We start from the raw sequence: 19,174 nt of genomic DNA, 5'->3' as shown, positions 1-19,174 counted from the left end.
AGGTCAAGAGCAATATATTGTCATTTGCGTGGAGATAAAGAATAAAAATACTTACTTGGTCCTAGGCCAATCGAAAAAGCAGCAACATAAACAAGCAAGCTGGCCAAAGAGAGCCATTTCCAAAAAGCTGGGACTTCCCCCGGGTCTGGGACTATTTGGTTTCCAGTTTGGCTTAGTCCAGCATTGGGAAAGGATTCCAAAGTCACCTCCCCTCTCTTGTCATTTCTCATGGACTGGAGGGAGCTCCTGCTATGCGGAGTCACCCCTTTAAAGGGCTCTCTGAAGCTGCTGTGGTCCGCGGAGAGGTTTCTTGTTCCATAAAAGGCAGACTCTTCCAGGGACTGGTTGGTGGGACTGTGGCTCCTGCAGATATTGGTGAAGTTCACGTGAATGTTGAGGTTCACGATGCCCATAGTCATCAGCGAAGCTGCCATCACAGAGGAGCCTATGCAGAGGAAGGTTTTACTCCCGATGTGGTCTACAAGCAGAGTGGCTGGGATGGTGCTAATGACCTTGACCACCCCAACCCCAGTAGAGGCAAGGCTCGCTGCCTCATTACTTTGAAAGCCAACAGACTTCAAAACAGTTGATGCGTAGAATAATATGTTTGGCTGCCCCGTGATTTGTACAAAAAACACCAATGTCAAGCCTATCATGATGCGAGTCCTCATGTTGTCCTTGGAACGAAACAGATCCCCAAAACTATACTGGTATTCATCCTTCAGGGAAGATTTGATCACCGTGAGCTCCTCGGTTGGGTCGGAGATTGCTCTCAATCTTCTGAGAACCTTGCCAGCAGCTTCCTCCTTTCCTTTCATCACCAGGAACCGAGGGCTTGGAGGGAGGAAATACATCGCAATCGCTTGTAAGAGTCCCAAGGGAATAACAAGGCCGAACATATACTTCCAGCCGTGGGAGACTTTGGCAAATGCGTAATTTGAAATATAGGCAAAAAGAATGCCAGTGACGATCATGAGTTCATTCAGTGACACCAGGAGGCCCCTTCTGTGCTGGGGGGCAATCTCTGCGATGTAAACACAAGTGGCGATGGAAGAGAGGGAGATGGAGATGCCCAGAGCAATTCGTCCCATGATGAGAACCGGGTAGGACAAGTAGAGGATCAGGATGCAGCTTCCCAGCCCAAGGAGGCAGGACGACAGGATAATGGCAAGCCTTCTGCCATACCTGTCGATCAGGATCCCACCGGAGAGAGAAGCCAGGAAGGCCCCGATGAGCAGGGCGCTCACCACCATCTCCTGCTCATGGCATCCCAGGGCTAGCTCGGCTCTGATCTGCAGCAGGGCTCCGGAGATGATCCCAAGCTCATAGCCCACCAGGAAGCCACTGACAGCAGCAGTCACAGATGACAGGAAAGTAAACATGCTACAACCTGCAGGCACAGAGGAGAAGGAGAGGTCAGTTCTGGGTTGGTATCTTAGACATTCTTCCCCTTGTCTGAGACTTAGCTGCGTGCAGGTCTGTCGTGGTGCTGAGATTCCACGCGTGCATGCGCACAAACCCACAATTCTAAGATAATCATGAACGTGCTTAGATATAGGGAGAAACATTATGTGTCTTGTGGAGAAAGGCGAGGGGAGGCATTTAGGAAGTCTAGTGTCCTAATTCTGATGGCGACGCTGTTTTCACTGTACAGCAGTTCTACCCAAGATAAGCCGATGAAGCAGAACACGGAATCAGTAAGAACACCATTGAGGTTATGGCTGGGGATTGGAGAACAAGTTCAAGGAGCCCAGTTCTTGGGCAGCACAAGGAAGGTAGGAGCTTCAAGAACTACTTAATAGCCTTCACAGTAGAAACCAATGGCTGTGGATTCCAACCCATGGCGACTTTATGTGTGTCGAAGCATAACTGTTCTCCACAGCGGGGTGGAGGCCGTGTATGTGTATGGGTGTGTGTGGTGAGTGTGGGGGGCAGGGAGGCACACAGCAGTTTCCCAAGTCTTCCTTCCAAAGTGCTTCTTCTGCGTAAAACCTTCAATCTGTCAGTTAGAAAATTAGTATAAGCATGCTAACAACCGCCAACCACAGGGACCACAAAAAAGACTTTCTCTGAAGATCACCAGGTGAGGGGCTGAAGAGAGGAGGGTGTGATTGCCTTTATCAATCTCAGGAAGAAAGAAGAAATTTGGATTATTCTACATTTTTATATTAAAATCTGGGGGGGAAAGCAGAATATGAATAGTTGCAAATTTGGGGTGGTGGGTACACAGGTGTTTGCTTCGTTAATATATCTGAAACATGTCAAGCTGTCAACAAAATAAAACAAGAAAGTAGCAGAGGTAGAGGTTTCAGGCACCCAAGTAAAAACCAAGAAAACAATCTCACTGCCATCAAGTCAATGCCTACTCTCAGTGACCTCATAAGACAGGCTAGAACTGGTCCTGTGAGTTTCTGAAAAACTGTTTACAGGAAGAGAAAGCCCTGTATTTCCCTCATGGAGTGTGGCTTCAAGCTGCTGACCTTTAGGACTGCAGCCCAATGCAAAACCATTAGGATAACAGGGCTCCTATCTCAGGCAGGGGAAACAGCAATTGCAAAGCTTTTGGAGAAATAAGCTCTCACCGTGCTTTAGAACCTGTGATGGCTGGGCGATGTGATGAGGGGGCACAAAGTAGACTTGGAGGGGAAAGGGGGAGATGACATAAAAGGACTTTGGATAGGGGAGGAGGGGAAACACGCAGGTCACGGTAGCAAACTTTTATTGCACCTCACTATGATAACCGAGTGCATACTCATGGTCTTTGACAGGAGGTATTGCTACTGTGGGCTTCTTGTCTTTTAAGGCTCCTGTTGCTGCTGTTTATTGCTATCCAGGAGATGACCAGGACCAGGCAATGCCTCATTTTCATATATGTCAAGTCACCATGCGTTGGTGCTGATTTTGATAGCAACTAACAAAAGCAACATTGCTGCTTCATTCACTGTCAGTTTATCACTCTGTGGTGACTTGTGTGTTGCTGTGTTGCCGGAAGCCATGCTGCCAATCTTTCAAATAGCCGCAAAATCACTTATGGGGAACAGGTTTCAGTAAACTTCAACACGACAACACGACTTGGAAGAAAGGCCTCATCGTCTACTTCTAAAAATTAGCCAATGAAATCATTATGGGTCCCAAACGAACATTATCCAACTAGCTTACTGAGGAAGCACCATCAGAGTGGTTGGTCACTAGAAAAGGGCATCGTGCTTGGTGAGGAGGGCCAATGAGGGCACGAGAGACCTTCAGTGAGCAGAATGGGTACAATAGTGGTGAGAATGGATGAAAACATGTTGACAATTCTGTGGACAAAGCAGAAGCAAGCAACATTTCCTTCCGTTGTACATTAACCAGCCATGGGTTGGACCCAGCCCCTCAGTAGCTAACAATAACGGCTGCTACATGGAGGCCCTTTCTTTGAATGGCTACGCTAGTAGGAAGGAGGAGCTTGTTGTCTTGGTTTTGATGAGACAATGTAACTTGGACCTGATTGCTAGGAGTGGACAGAGTCAAGATTTAATCTGCAGATCCAACTCCACACACTTTCTCATCAATGAGATGTGGCGGGGAAGGGAGTGGGTTAGAACTTGGAATGGTAATTTTATGCAGCAACTTGGCTAGACGGTGGTGCCGTGTTATTTGGTCAAACACCAGTCTAGATGTTGCTGAAATATTTACATGTAATTAGCATTGATGTTAAGTGAAGCAGTTTATTGCCCATTATATGAGTGCACCTCATTCAGTCCATTGAAGGCAGTAAAATGTAAAACTGAAGCTTTCCAGAGAGGATTCTGCCTTAGACTCTGGGTGCTCCCAGAATTCCTCTCCCCTCTCCACCTTCCACCCTTAACCTGTTGAATGGAGACATACAGCCTGCAAGAATGTCCAGCCTGTGGTCTGACCGATGGATTTCAGACTCCACCATTGCATGAGCCAATTCCGTAAGATAAATCAATCTCACTCATATATACACAAACTTGGGGCTTAAAGGGGTAGGCTGGAACCATCTATATGGAAATTAGCAGCATGTATTTGGTATTTAAAACCATGGGGACGGACAACAGAGGGGAAACTGTAAAACTAAAACAGACCTACAAGATGCCAACATTTAGAAGAGGAGGGGTCAGCAAAAGGAGACGGAGAAGAATCAGAACAGAAACATGCGCAAACTAGCAGCCTGTCTGCGGGCACACGGTGAAGATGTGCTGAGCTAAGGCTAATGAGCTCTCTTTTATTGCTGTCATCCGTTTCTGTTGCATTGGCCCTGATCATGAAGACCTCACATGAAACAGAACAAGCCATCGTCTGATCCTGAGCCACATCCTGATCTAGCACGATAGGGAACCATGTTTTTCTGTGATCCAGAGGTTTCCACTGGCTAACTTTCAGAACTAGTTTGTCAAGTATTTTTTCCTAGTCTGTCTTGATTTGGAAGCTCCATTAAAACCTGTCCAGCTCATCCCCTTACGGAAGGATCTGGGGGAGGAGGTGAGCCAGTCAGGGTGCAGGGCAGTAACGATGAAACATGCAACTCCTCTAGTTCCTGAATGCTTCCTCCCCACCCCACCATCATGATCCCAACTCTACCTTACAAATCGGGCTGGACCGGAGGATGTACACTGGTGGAAGTGGAAGCACAAGGAATCCAGGGCAGATGATCCCTTTGGGACCAGTGGTGATAGTGGAAATACAAGGAGGGTGGAGAGAGGGTGGGGCAGAGGGGAGGAGCTGATTGCAAGGATCTACATATGGCCTCCTTCCTGGGGGACAGACAACATAAAAGTGGATGAAGGGAGACATTAGACAGTGTAAGATATGATCAAATAATTTATAAATTATTAAGCGTTCATGAGGGAGTAGGGAGCAGGGAGGGAAGGGGAAAAATGAGGAGCTGATGCCAGGGGCTTAAGTGGAGAGTAAATGTTTTGAGAATGATGACGGCAATGAATGTACAGATGTGCTTTCCACAAGTGATGTGTGTATGGATTGTGATAAGAGTTGTATGAGCCCCTAATAAAATGATTTAAAAAAAACCTGTCCACCTCTAGCGACCCTCCTGATATTTGAAATATCTAGAACCCAACTTCTAGTACCATAGCAACACGTGATCCACTAGAGTTTGGCAAACTGATAGATAAGGGGTGGAGCCCGTTTTCTCAGTTCACTCGCTGCCACCGAGTGGTTGCCGACTCATAGCAACCCTATAAGACTGGGTAGAACTGCCCTGCGAGTTTCCGAGACTGTAACTCTTTACAGGAGCAGGAAATCCGGTCTTTCTCCTGTGAAGTGACTGGTGGTTCAAACTGCTGACCTTAAGGATCTCAACCCAATGCGTAATTGCCATGCCACCAAGGCTGGGAAGGGGTTTAACTGCCTACTCAGCTATTGTGAGATGAGCAGGTCAAATAAAGGTGATCTACATCTCCTTCTACGCCAACTACCTAAGCACTTTCACCTCTGAGCTCCTGTTGGAGGGGCGGGAGACTCCAAAACACAAATTTAAGAAGGGAAAGAAGCCATTTGATATTCAGAGAGTGGAGCAAATAAAAAATGTAAATAATCTACAATAGAATAAATCTCACTTATAACATTGCAAGCAAAAACTGCGGACATTCAGATGGTAATATATCTGCTCTCTCTTTTACTTAATGAGGAACATAAACTTTTACCACTCATAATATGCTAGGTACTGTTGGGTGAGCATTGGACTGCTAACTGCCAGAGTGGCAGTTCAAATTCCCCAGTAGCTCCAAGGTAGAAAGATAAGGTTATTAACTCCGGCAAAGATTTATGGGCGAGGCTGCTAACTGCAAGGTCAGCAGGTAGAAACCACCTGCTTTCCACTCCCCTGACGAGGTACAGTTTCAGAAAGCCATCGGGGCAGTCCTACCCTGCCTTCTAGGGTCACAATGAGTCGGAGTCAACTCAATGACAGTGAGTTGGGTGATACATTCAAATAGACTTGTGGCAGGGAGCTTGGCTTGGCTGTATATGCTTGGTACTTTTCTGGGCACTAAAGATAGATGATAGATAGATAGAGAGATAGAGAGATAGAGAGATAGAAGATAGAGAGATGATAGGTAGAGAGATAGGCAGTGCTGAACAAAACAGACATGGATTCTACCCTCAAGAAAAGTAATATTCTGGTAGTGTATCTATTATCCATCATTTCTTTTATAGTGCTTTATTTTCTAGTGTAAAAATGATTTTAAAGTATTATAGGTTCATTCATATTTCCATATACTCCTTCCCCGCCCCCCCATATGATCATATAACCTTTTAACAAGAAAGGCCTCACCTTAAAGAAAATTAGATCAGACTCTCACAATCTGATATAGCCAATCCAACTTGCTGACTCATAGCGACCCCTGTGGTTTCTGTTTACAGGACTAGAAATCCCAATGGTTTCAAACTGCCGACCGCGTGGATCGTACAGCCCAGCGCGTGACCACTGTGTGACGAGGACTCTACAATGGTGCGTAGAATGTAATATTTCTCCTTATTGCTACCTATCATGGCTCATCTTAACCAAGTTTAATATGGTAATCAGCAAGGATGTTTTGGCCATTTCCAAATGGCCTCCATTTTCCAGCTGGAGAAATCAGTGATTTCGTCGCATGAAACACTTGGTAGGGCTGAGAGGGGACAAGAGTGAAGCTCAATATGAGCACCTTTAAAAGTGTGAGATGTGCCTTCCCGCATCCTGTGACCCCATTCCATCATGTCAGGAGCCTCGTTGGGATAGAGGGTCACACGTTACCCCACTAACCCTCCCAGTCAGCACTACAATATCCTACTCTGGAGGAGAAAGATGAGGCATTCTACTCTCAGGAAAATGTACAGCCTCCAAAATCCCAAGGGTCAGCTCCCCTGTGATGTACAGGGTCCTAAGAGTCTCACAGACTCGATGGCAGTGGGTTTTGGTTTATTCCAACATTTAAGGCTTACCAACCTGAAGCTCATTACATAATTAAGCAAAAGTCTTAGTTGTTGGAATTTTATGCAGCGAGTCATAGGATCCACAGGAGCAGTGTAGTGTTAACGTGGCTCTTCTAGCCACATTCTCCCACCAAAGAATCTTTTCCTCCCTGAGTCTGGGTAAGAAGGTGCAGGAAGACACTGATAGGATTCACCTGTGACTCATTGCAAACCCCCTTCATCGGGTTGTCACCAATGGTACAAAACAAGCCCTCTGAGAAGCAGGGGCAGGGTTTTCAGGACCACAAGAGCCAGGAGTGGAGTCTCTCCTCTGAACCCAGAGATCCCTGCACAGTGGACCTCCTCGATCCAGAACATGGCTGTGACATCAGAGGTGTGGCAGAGGACCAGCAGCAGCAAAAGAACCAGGAGCTGGATCAGCAGCAGTTCTCAACCTGTGGGTCGCCACCCTCTTGGGGGTCAAACGGCCCTTTCACAGGGGTCGCCCATTCATCACAGTAGCAAAATGACAGTGATGAAGTAGCAATGAAAATAATGTTATGGTTGGAGGGGGTGGTCACCACCACATGAGTAACTGTTTGAAAGGGTTGTGACCTTGGGAAGGTTGAGAACCACTGAGCTAGAGTATGAGCCAGACTTCCCAGCCCACAGAGCAGGTGAGGGAGTTGGGCAGGCGGCTAGGTTGTGGAGTAGGATGCCCCTGGGCACTTAATTCAGCAGTTGAGTTCACAGATCCACAGAGCTACAGCTGAGTGACATGGGTTGAGACTTGCAGCAGAGTGGCATGCCCTTTGGGTATTTATTAGTAGCCCTGAAAGAACTTTGTAACATGTCCTAACAGAGCAACTGCATTCTGAATATTCTTCACCTGAAGTGTAATCTGTGAACTTCCTCAGTAAATCCTTTCATTGTGAATAGTGTTTGGTCCCTGTATGGCCATTGCCATCAGGCCATTGCCAATCAAGATGGAAAAAGTAGAGAATGCTGTTTCAACCAGAGGGCACGTTCACATGACATGCTCTCAGGGGTACTGCTCGAAATCACTCCTCAATCACCGAGACTCGTTGCCGCTCACATTGTTCGACCCAGCCCCGGCCTGTCTGTGCAGGGATGTGAATTCTAATTTGGTGTGCAAGGCTACACAGCGAGGCTTCCAAGACGATGCCGTTGACACCCCAGGCATTGTCCTGGTTTTGTAAGAGGAGTGCTTGTGGCTTAGTGATGATGCACCAGGCTGCCTACTACAAGGTCAGCAGGACAAAGTTACCAGCCACCCGCGGGAGAGAGGCAAGACTTCCTGTCCCGCCAAGAGTTACCGTCTCAGAAACTCACAGGGGCAGTTCGACTCTGCCCTACATGGACACTGTGAGTCACAACTGACTTGATGGCAGGGAGTTTTGTTTTGCTGGGGTATTTTGGGGGTGCATTCTTGCCATGTACACGTGGTTGACCAGACTCCTGTACCTCACTAGTGATCTTATGAGTTGCTAGAAAGGAGATAAGACTCTTCCAAGAAGAGGTGGCAGTGAATGGACAAGAGGCCGGAGACAAATGGCTTGACGTGTTCCCAAGGTGTCGGTTATGTTTGAGTGGATGTTGCTATGAAAGTCACAGGCCACTGCGTGGGTAGAAGGGGAGCAGATAATGCTGATTCAAGGGCAAGGACGTAGATTCGTACTTTGTACCTTTTCAAAAAGCGCCCAAACAACCTGCGCTTGTGCTAATGATGACGCTGGCTGTTGTTCAGTGTCGTGGGGTCAATGGTGACTCCGAGCGACCCCGCAGAGAAGAGGGGAATGGCCCCAATGGGTCCCCTGGGCTGTAATCTTTACAAAAGGAGACCTTTAGACCTTTCTCTCATACAGTGAGGTTTGAACTGCAAACCTTTTGGTTAACAGCTGTGAGCTTAACGATCACGCCACCTAAAACCAATCCAAACCAAACTCAACTGCCATCGACTTGACGCTGACTCATGGCTGTCCTATAGGACAGGGTAGCACTGCTCCTATGACTTTACAAGACTATCACTCGTGACAGGTATAGAAAGCCCTGTCTTTCTCCCGCGGATTGTTTGGTGGTTTTGAACTACTAGCAGCCCAACTTGTACCCCGGCCTCTCTGATGCTGAAAGCTTCATGAGGGCATTTAACAGGCCTTTTGTTCAAGGCCTTCTCTTCTCCCAAAAAAGTTCCATCGGTAATTCTCAGCGTCTGCAGAAATGATTGAGCAACCATGTGGTCCTGCCTTCTCGCTATGTTTCCTGCTGTGCTAGAAGACGAACAGCCAGGAAAATGCCCACTTTTCCTGCTGCCGCCAAGAAGGTTCTTTATGAAAAGAATGCTGACAGATCTCTCCAAAGGAAAACATAAGCACAATCCAAAGGCTTTATGCAAATGAGACCCATAGCCAAATGGCTCGAGACTTCAGGCCTGGCGACTGCCAGGCTCGCCACTGCCGCTTGCTGTGATGCAGCGGAAACCCAACTGTAACTGCCACCAAGCAAGAAGGCCTCCGTTTGCCATAGTCGTTGAGCTTCTTTCTGCTCCCATCTGTGCCACCCCCCCCCATATGCCTGTCATCTGAGTGCACACAGTGGATCCACAATTAGTACTCCCTCACCGAATGCCGCAGCATACTCCAGAGAGCACACATGTGCACACGGGGCTGGGCTGGGCTGGGGAGCGTTCTTTGGGACCAAGGAGCCAAAGGCTTGTACATCTTGACCAGCTGTGAAAGCCTCACACATTTCAAGACCCACTACTACATGCTTTGTTCAACAAGAGCTTGCATCTTACCCAGTATGGTCTGACTGTTAGGATCTGCCTCTTCTTAGCTCCTTCTCCCCAAATGCCTTAACTCCACTTCATTCCCCAAGACTCATTTCAAATACTACGTTCCCCTTGAAGATCAATTCTTCCATCTCTTCTCTTTCTGTCCCACCGTATTCGGCTGACCCTGCCCCCTCCTGTACCCTTCTGTTTCTCCCATGTACAGAATGCATGCTCTCATAGTGTCCATTACAATATAAGGTGTCAGGGTGGTGCAGTGGGTTAAGCATTGGCTGCTAACCACATGGTTGGCAGTTCAAATCTCCCAGCTCCTATATGGGAGAGCAGTGAGTCCATCTGCTTCTATCAAAGTCCACTGCTTTGGAAACCCAAAAGAGCAGTTGCATTCTGCTTTATTGGGCTCCCAGGATGCAGGCTAGACTGAGCAGTGGACTTGGGTATTTCAATTTAGCCATGCCTGGGTGGAGCAAATGGTCAATGTGCTTGGCTACTGGCTGAAAAACTGGAGTTCCCTCAGTCATACCTCAGAAAAAGGGCCCAGAGACCTGCCTCAAAACAAAACCAAACCCAGCCGTTGATAACCCTACAGAGCAGTTTTACTCTGCCACACTTGGCGTCACCATGAGTGGAAACGGACTAGACATCCCTTGGCTAATTGGTTGTTACATTTTAGGCAGTCATTAAAGACCTTATTTTCCTCTCCCTATGAGACAGAATGCTCCTTGAAGGCAAGGACACGGCTTTGCTCATATCTGTATTCTCAGTTCTAGTCTTTGTCCGTATTGAGGTGAATAATAACTATTGGATGAGTGAATGAATCAAGAAATGGATGGGAGCAGAATGCCAGCATATTGTATCCTTGGTCCTCTCTTCCCAAAGTTATATCCGGGGACCTATGTTAATCCATATTATTATGTCATAGCGGAACCCTGATAGCGTGGTGACAAAAGTGCTCGGTTGCCAACTGAAAGATCAGTGGTTCAAACCCACCAATTTTTCCAAGAGAGAAAGATTTAGCAGTCTGTTTCTATAGAGATTTACACCTTTGGAAACACTATGGGTCAGTTCCGTGTGTCCTATAAAGTTACTAGGAGATGGACTCAACCCAATGGCATTGACTTTGGGGTTTTTATTATGTGTGGTTAGGAATGATTTGATTATGTCCGTATACATCTATAATGTATGGTTAGGAATAATTAGGAAAAGTGACTTCATTCTTTTCTTTGTTTAGCATGCTGTCACTCATTGTCCAAGTTGTGAGGATTTTATATATCTGAGGATACACACACACACATCCATGAAGAGTTTCTCATATTTATCCTGCACATCAGATGTTAGACAATTCTGCCCTTCAGGTTTAGTCTTCTCACATTCTAAGACAAGTCTATCTGTGTTTCTGTTCTCTGTTCCATCTTCATCTGTTTTCTCTTATCGTGTATTGTCCTACCTCTCTCTTTTTTATAGAATCTAAAAAAATCATCTTCAGATGACATATCCGATTGTGTAAGGACATGATAAATGTGAGCAGTATCCATCCACTGGAGATAGTGCGACCTCCTTGGGCTGTGGTAGTGATTAGAAGAGATACCAGTGATAGGACTTCTTGACTCCTAGCAATCCTTCCACAAAGGCTTGTATTATCTGAATCTACGCGGTAAAAATCTCCCCAAATCCCCAGTGAATTTTAGAGACTGGCTCTCTTACTAATAACAAAGGAAATAATAAAATGACACTGTGGCACTTCACAATTGTGCCTTTTCATGAATTCCCGAATGCCCCCATTTTCAAAATCGACAGTACATACTTCAGGGGGTGGGCGTCATGAAAAATTCTCACTCTAAGTTGGAATAGATTTGATTGCACCCGACCCATGGTGCTGACAGCTAAGCCTTGAACTGCTCATGGTGAAGTCTTTGGTGCAAACCCCACAGTCACTCCTCAGTGGAAAGGCAGCGCTATATGCTCTCTGAGAGATTTAGAGAAACGCGAAAGCTCTATAGATGGTCGCCATGGTGGCATCAGGGTTACGTGTTGGGTTCCTAACTGCAAAGTGAGAAGTTTGGAACTACCAGCCATGCATCAGGAGAAAGATGGGGCTTTCTACTCCTGTAAAGAGTTAGAGCCTCAAAAACCCATGAAGGCTGTTCTACCATGCCCTACAAGGTTGCTATGAGTCGGAATCCACTTGGTAGTAGTGAGAATTTTAATGAGACTATGCTAGTCTGGGTAGAAACAAATCCACAGACACTCAGATGTATGTAAGAGACAGTTTTATATAAAGAGTAAGTGTGCATTATCTCTCCACCATTCAATTAATCCCACATGTGCTTATCTGCTGGGTTGGCACAATAAACCTTAATGATCACAGAGACAGGGTTTTTCTGAGGGAAAATGGAACTCCGTGGTATTTGGTCAAATAGCGCCTTGGGAAAAAGATTATTTCAACTTTTTTCCTTACTCACCCCTGTAAATTTGTGTTCTTTAAATGGCTTTTGTTTCTTTATTTTGTTCAATAGCTCACACTTCTGGATAAGATTGTTCATGCAAAAAAAAAATTTAACTCAGGAGGTCTGACTTGACTCTGTTTAAAAAATCTTATAAAACTTCTTGCTCACACACTCTGAGCAAATAGCTGATTCAACTCTTGGAAACCAAAGCTAAACATGCACCAGTGGTGGTAGGTTGGGGGGTGGGGGAGGCAGTTTGCAGCTCTCAGAACTTTAAAAACATGATGCTAAATAAATAGTTACTTGGTTTAGAAACTATGGTGCTATTATTCAAGGACTTATAAGTGAAAAACAGCACATGTCTACACCAATTAAAAATTATGAGACGGATCCATCTTTTATATGCTCTTGGAAATTTGAACTCTCTTGGATTGCTTGAACTTGGATTCATTTATTGTGTTCTGAATTCTTTCTTTCATCAGCTAGTATAAGACACCTCCCTTAAAGAAAAAGTGCAAGTGAGTAGCCATGGAGTTGAGTACAATGCATGGTGAGTCCTTGGGTGCCAAAACAGAATTGTGCTCCATACGGTGTCCAATGGCTGGTTTTTCAGAGGGAGATCACCTGCCCTTTTTCCTGACGCTCCAAGCACATTGCCCATTTGTGATAGTAAGGGTTTTTGTGGCAACATGGCACCTGTAATAAGATGTGGGTAGAGTTTAGCCTGTCAGTCAGGTCTCCATTTGATGACCTCCTTTGGAGGTGCCTCCGAGATAAATGGGTCTTGGAGGCTGGCATCTCTCCCTTTCTCTCTCCCTTTCTACCTTGACCTTATTGACAGTCATGCTTAAACTTGTGCAAGTCCTGGAGATGCATCCCTTGCCATTGGATCCACAAGACTTTGCACCCATCTGCCTGCAACCTTCCTGCACTCTGCATCATTGCATGTGGCTTTGTGAGTCGGAAGACAGCTTTTATGGACTGGTATCAGACTTATGGACTTGAGTTACACTGGGCTGGGATATTTTATTGATGAATGAGTACTTCTTGATATAAAGCTCTTATACATTATAAGTGTCTCTGGCTTAATTTCTCTAGACAACCCAGCCTAACACACTATTGTTCTACCAAGGGATCTTAGTATAAGACCCAGGCCATGTTCAGTCTGTTCAGCTACCACCTGCCATGCATGCACTTGACACAAGAGCCCAGCTCTTGCTCTGGATCTGAGAGAGAGAAGGATGATGTTAAAAATATTTAACAATTGAGATAAGGGCATTGAAAAGAGCAGAATAAATATTGGCTGTAAAACCCAGTTCAAACACAGTGGTGAGGATACCTAGTGCCAAATCTGTGGGGCAGGTCCTATTGCCTTGGATACTCTTTGGGCCGACTACCTCCACATCTGCCAGGCTCTGCTTTGGCAACTCCTGCTGAGGTGGCTGCAAGGTGCTGGCAAAGGGAGAACACCTCTCTGTCCTTTCTTGATATTCTGCCCTTCAAGGGAAACAAGAGCCCTGCTATGTGAACCAAACACCAACTAGAGTTTGCAGTGAAACCTCCTGTTGTGTTAATTTAGAGCAGTGGTTCTCAACCTTCCTAATGCCGCAACCCTTTAATACAGTTCCTCATGGTGTGGTGACCCTACCAACCATAACTTTTTTTTTTTTTTTGCTACTTCCTAACTGTAATTTTGCTACTATTATGAACCGGGCAACTCCTGTGAAAGGGTCGTTTGACCCCAAAGGGGTTGTGACCCACAGGTTGAGAACCGCTGAGAAAGACTTTTCCCTGCTGTGAAGACCTCATAGAACTCAAAGTCATGAAATGTATCAACTTGAGACCTTTGATTGGATTTGAAAATAAGGTTTAATATATAGTAATAGAAGGAGCCTTGGTGGCATGGGAGAAATACGGGGCTTTCTACTCCTGTAAAGAGTGACAGTGTTGGAGACCCAAGGGGCAGTTCTACCCTGTCATACAGGGTCACTATGAGTCAGCATTGACTTGATGGCAGTGAGTTTGTTTGTTTGGGTTTACATAGTAATAGTGAGATGCTAACTGGACTGAAAGAGGAGATGGTAACCTTTACTCCAGTTCTCATGACCAGTCAAAACAACGTATCCCCGTTGTGGTTGAGTCAATTCTGAGCCTGCCCTAAGGACCCTGCAGGACAGAGAAGAACTGCCTCATCAGGTTTCCTTGGAAACTAACCGCTGCATCTTTCTTCCACCGAAGGGCTGGTGGGTTCCAAGTTCTAACCCGTTCCTTAGCAACTGGAGCACCTCACCACGTGCAACCAGAGCTCTTTACAGCAGCCTAGCTCCACAGGCCAAACCCATTGCCACTGAGTCCATTTTGACTCACAGCGAGCCAGATTATCATGGTAGCACTGGTACGCAGGGTTCCCAAGGCTGCCATTTGTATGACAGCAGACTGATATGTTTCTCCCATGGGGTGGCTGCTGTGTTTGAACCACTGACCACCTAGCAGCTTTGGCTGGGAGCTATGGCCCTGGTATTTTAAGTCACATCAGGATCGCCCCAGGTGAACACATTTTAGTGGAGTTACCGGACTAAGAACAGACTGCAAAGAAGAAATGAACTCTCCATTTCTGAGGAAATCGCCATGGAAAACTTGATTAGTAGCAATCAGAGATGAGCCAGAAGATGAGCCCTGGAAGACGAGCCCCTCAGAATGGAAGACACTCAAAATACGACTGGGGAAGGGTTGCCACCCGGAAGTAGAAGCAACCATAGGGGAGGCAGTAAAGTTTTCAGCACCATCATTGCCTGACGGGGCATGACTTTAAATGAGAGGAAGCAAAATGTAACATATGGTCAAGAACTGAGGGTATCGAAGAAAGAGCTCTAAGCTTCAATGACGGTATTAGCAGAAAACAAAAACAAGACAACAAGAATTGGCGAATACCCATTGAATTGTTTCAACAAGCTGGCGAAGTACTCACTAGTTCATGCCCAGAAATTTAGAGGACAGCTACTTAGCTATCTGATTAGACCCATGTTTGTGCCTATTGCAAAGAAAGGTGACCTGAGAGAATCTAGAAATCACTTAATAGTATTATTAATATCACACACACTTAAGATTTTGCTGAAGGACAATCAACAATCGTTGCAGCAGTGCCATGATAGGGAGCCGGCAGAAACTCATGCAAGATGCAGAAGATGATGAGGCACAAGTGACATTGTTGCTTAAGCCAGATGAAGCTTGGCTGAGCGCAAAGAATGCCTGAAAGATACTTACTTGTGTTTTATTGGTTATGCAAAGGCATTTAACCATATGGACCATAACAAAACATGGATACCGTTGAGAAGAATGCTGCCTCCCAGAATATTTTATTGTGCTCACACGGTGCCTGTACATGGACCAAGAAGCAGGGGTTCTTGGACTCCCGCAGAGTTTAAAGTCAGGAAAGTGTGCATCAGGGTGGTAGCCTTCCATGAAATTAATTTAATCTGTCTGCTGAGCTAATAACCAGAGAAGCCGGACTCCATGAAGAAGAACCCAGGATCAGAAGTGGAGGAAGGCTTGTTAAAAACCTGTGATACACCTGTGGAGAGAGGGGTGATACCGGGAGGGCAGAGAGAGGGTGGGGTGGAAAGGGGGAATTGATGACCAGGATCTACATGTGACCTCCTCCCTGGGGGATGGACAACAGAAGAGTGGGTGAGGGGAGATATCGGACAGGGCAAAATGTGACAGAATAAAAAAATTTTTAATTATCAAGGTTTCAAGATGGAGGGGACAATGGGGCGGGAGGGGAAAAATGAGGAGTTGATGCTAGTGGCTTAGGTGAAGAGCAGATGTTTTGAGAATGATGAGGGCAATGAATGTACACATGCACTTTATACAATTACTGTATGTAGGGATTGTGATAAGAGTTGTATGAGCCCCTAATAAAATGGTTTTTAAAAAAAGAACCTATAATACGCAGATGATATAACTTTGCTTGCTGAAAGTAAGGAGGACATGAATTACTTGCTGATGAATATCAAGGACTTCAGCATGCAATATGGATTACAACTTGATGTAAAGAAAACAAATATCCTCACCACTGAACCCACAGGTAGCATCGTGATAAGCAGAATAAAGCCTGGAGTTGTCCAGGATCTCATTTTTCTTGTCTCCACAATCCATGTTCATATAAGCAGGAGTCAAGAGAGAAAATCGTGCATTACGGGCTCAATCTGCAGCACAAGACCTCTTCACAGTGTTGATTGGCAAGAACATCACTTTGAGGAGTAAGATGGGCCTCAGCGAACCCAGGGTATTTTGCATAGCCCCATATGCATGGTAAAGTTGGACATTGAATCAGGAAGACCAGAAGAATCAATCCATTTGAATTAGGGTGCTGATGAAAAATACTGAAAGTAACATGTACTGCCACAGAACAAGCACATCTGTCTCAGGAGCCAGAATGCTCCTGAGAAGCGAAGATGGTGAGACTCTGTCTCATGTGTTTTGAACATGTTAACGGAAGAGACCATTCCTTGGAAAAGGACATCAAGCTTGGTAAAGTAGAAGATCAGCGAAGGTGAGGAAGATCATCAAGGAGATGGATTGATACAGTAGCTGCAACAATGGGCTCAGATATGACAATTGTGAAGATGGCACAGGACCAGGCAGGGCGTTGTCCTGTTGTGCACAGGGTCACTATATGTTAGAACCAGCCTGAAGGCACCTAGCAACATCAAGAAGTGGATTCATAGATAGACAGGCAGGCTGATTGGTATAAGAGGGAGAGGGAGATTATGCCCACAGTAGATATAAATACACACACATATATGTGTCTCCTAGAGGATATGTATATGTTGCTATTTACCTATGGTACAAGCATTTCCATGAATGTGGTAGAGCATACAGAGGGGAAACTTATGAAAACTTAGACATAAACCAACACCTTGAAGCAGCGAGTGGCCGTGGGGACCCAGGGCAATGAGTTCAGAGGACAGTGAAGTCAACTGGTATAACAATCTCCTCAAAGATAATGTTTACATCCTATTTTGATGGGTGGTGAATGGGGTCTTAAAAGCTCATAAGCATCCATCTCATGTGCGGCTCTAGATTCCTCCCTGTCCTGGGGAAAGATGGGTGAAAGAAATGGAAATTTTCAATCCATAGGAGCAATGGACTAAATGAACATTGACTGTCACCACCCGGAGACCAGAGGAATTAGATGGTGTCTGGCTACCACTGTAAACTGCTCAGAAGGGGATTACATGGGAAGATTCTGAATAAAGTAGGGCCATTGTGGGAAAACCCTCATTGCTTAGACAGAGATTGGTAGAACCATGAAGGTCTTAAACATTCTTCAGGTCTGGAAAAGAACCCGCCTCCATTGCTCAATTTCCAGGCAAACAACAGCCAGGTCTCGGAGGGGAACAATAACACTAAGGAAGTACACACTCCTTAGAAGGAAGAGCAATTTGAGATCTAAAGGGCAGCATTTACCTAAAGGTGAGGTTCAGAATGGTGAGGAAGCATGGAAACAGGAAACCTAGAGGGATACACTGTAGACAATGCAATCAATGACATGAATCAAGAAGTATGTTAACTTCTGAATAGAAAATAATTTTCTCTTTTGAAAATGATGATGGCAACAAATGTACTTTATACAATTAATGTATGGATGGATGCTGATAAGAGTTGTCTGAGCCCCTAATTAAAAAAAAAAGCCAAATTTAAAAAAAAAAAGAAATTCAGTCCATATTCAGATGAGGAGGTGCAACAAGAGATAGTGCTGATGTGAAATGTGAAAAGAACACCAGATGATGTTCACTTGTGTTTTATTGACCAGGCAAAGGCATTTGACTGCATGTATTATAACAAACTATCTAGAATTGAGAAGAATGGGAATCATGTGACACATATGTGCACATATGGAATCTGTACATGGATCAAGAGGCAGTTGTGTGAAGAGAACAAGTGGATAATTTATGGTTTAAATTCAAGAAAGGTGTGCTTTAGGGTTGTAACCTTTCCCCATACTCATTCAAGCATGCTCCTAGAAGCAAGAATGACAAGACTCTGTCACATGTACTTTAGACACATTATCGGGACAGCCTGCTTGGTGATATAGAGAGTCATGGAAAAAGAGGAGGATCCTGGGCAAGATTGAGTGACACAGCGGCTGTAACAGTGGGCTCATAGCCACAGTTGTGAGGATGGCGCGGAACCAGGCATCATTTCATTCTGTGGTATGCACAGTCACTATGAGGCAGAACCAATTCAGTGATACCTAACAGCAACAACATAGTTACAATGCCTTCTCTCACAACGAAATTGTCCACTGGTGGGTTTTGGTCCCGGATAAAGCGGGAGAAAAAAAATAGAACAAAACTGGAAACGATCAAAGCAATCAGGTTTACTGGTGTGATAGAAACTGATAGAATCCCGGAGATTTGGGCCCTCAGCCTGGAACAGAACTCACTCTCCTGGTTCAAGTGTCACTCAAGCAGTAGACAGGCCGCTAAGTGAACAATAACAACAGGGTGATAAACATTTCTTAGAACCATCAACTCTATTCGATCAATGGGCAGCAGCCTCCCATGCACAAAGTGCTGAAGGTAGAAAGGGATAGGAAAGAAGGCCATGGGTCATCAGTGTAAGACATGAACAAATAAAAATAATTTCTAAATTATCAAGGGTTTGTGAGAGAGGGAAGCTGGGGGAGAGAGGAGAAAAAATGAGGAGCCGATACCAAGGGCTCAAGTAGAAAGCAAGTGTTTTGAGAATGATGATGGCAACAAATGTACAAATGTGCTTGACACAATGGGTGGGTGGATGGATAGATGGTGATAAGAGTTGTACGAGCCCCCAATAAAATGATTTTAAAAAAACGACAACTGGAAACAATTAAACACACGGAAGAAGGAGGAGGAGGACTGATACCTTTTGGAAATTGCAGCCAATGTCACAAAACAATGTGTATGAACTGTTTAATGGGAAACCAATCTGTTCTGTAAACTCTCACCAAAATCAC

General features: G+C 45.3%; 1 protein-coding gene across 2 annotated transcripts in view; it reads right to left on the bottom strand.

The window, feature by feature from the left end:
• Positions 1-19,174, bottom strand: part of SLC2A12 (solute carrier family 2 member 12) — a 109,825-nt gene that overhangs the window by 52,977 nt on the left and 37,674 nt on the right. For both annotated transcript variants that reach the window (XM_075554510.1, XM_075554511.1), the window contains one exon: positions 56-1,390. In XM_075554510.1, the coding sequence (XP_075410625.1) occupies positions 56-1,390 (1,335 nt within the window). The remainder of the gene's footprint in view (positions 1-55; positions 1,391-19,174) is intronic.

Source organism: Tenrec ecaudatus, chromosome 7 (genome assembly GCF_050624435.1).
Source record: "Tenrec ecaudatus isolate mTenEca1 chromosome 7, mTenEca1.hap1, whole genome shotgun sequence".
Lineage (NCBI taxonomy): Eukaryota > Metazoa > Chordata > Mammalia > Afrosoricida > Tenrecidae > Tenrec > Tenrec ecaudatus.
This window is presented reverse-complemented; position numbering and strand designations above follow the sequence as displayed.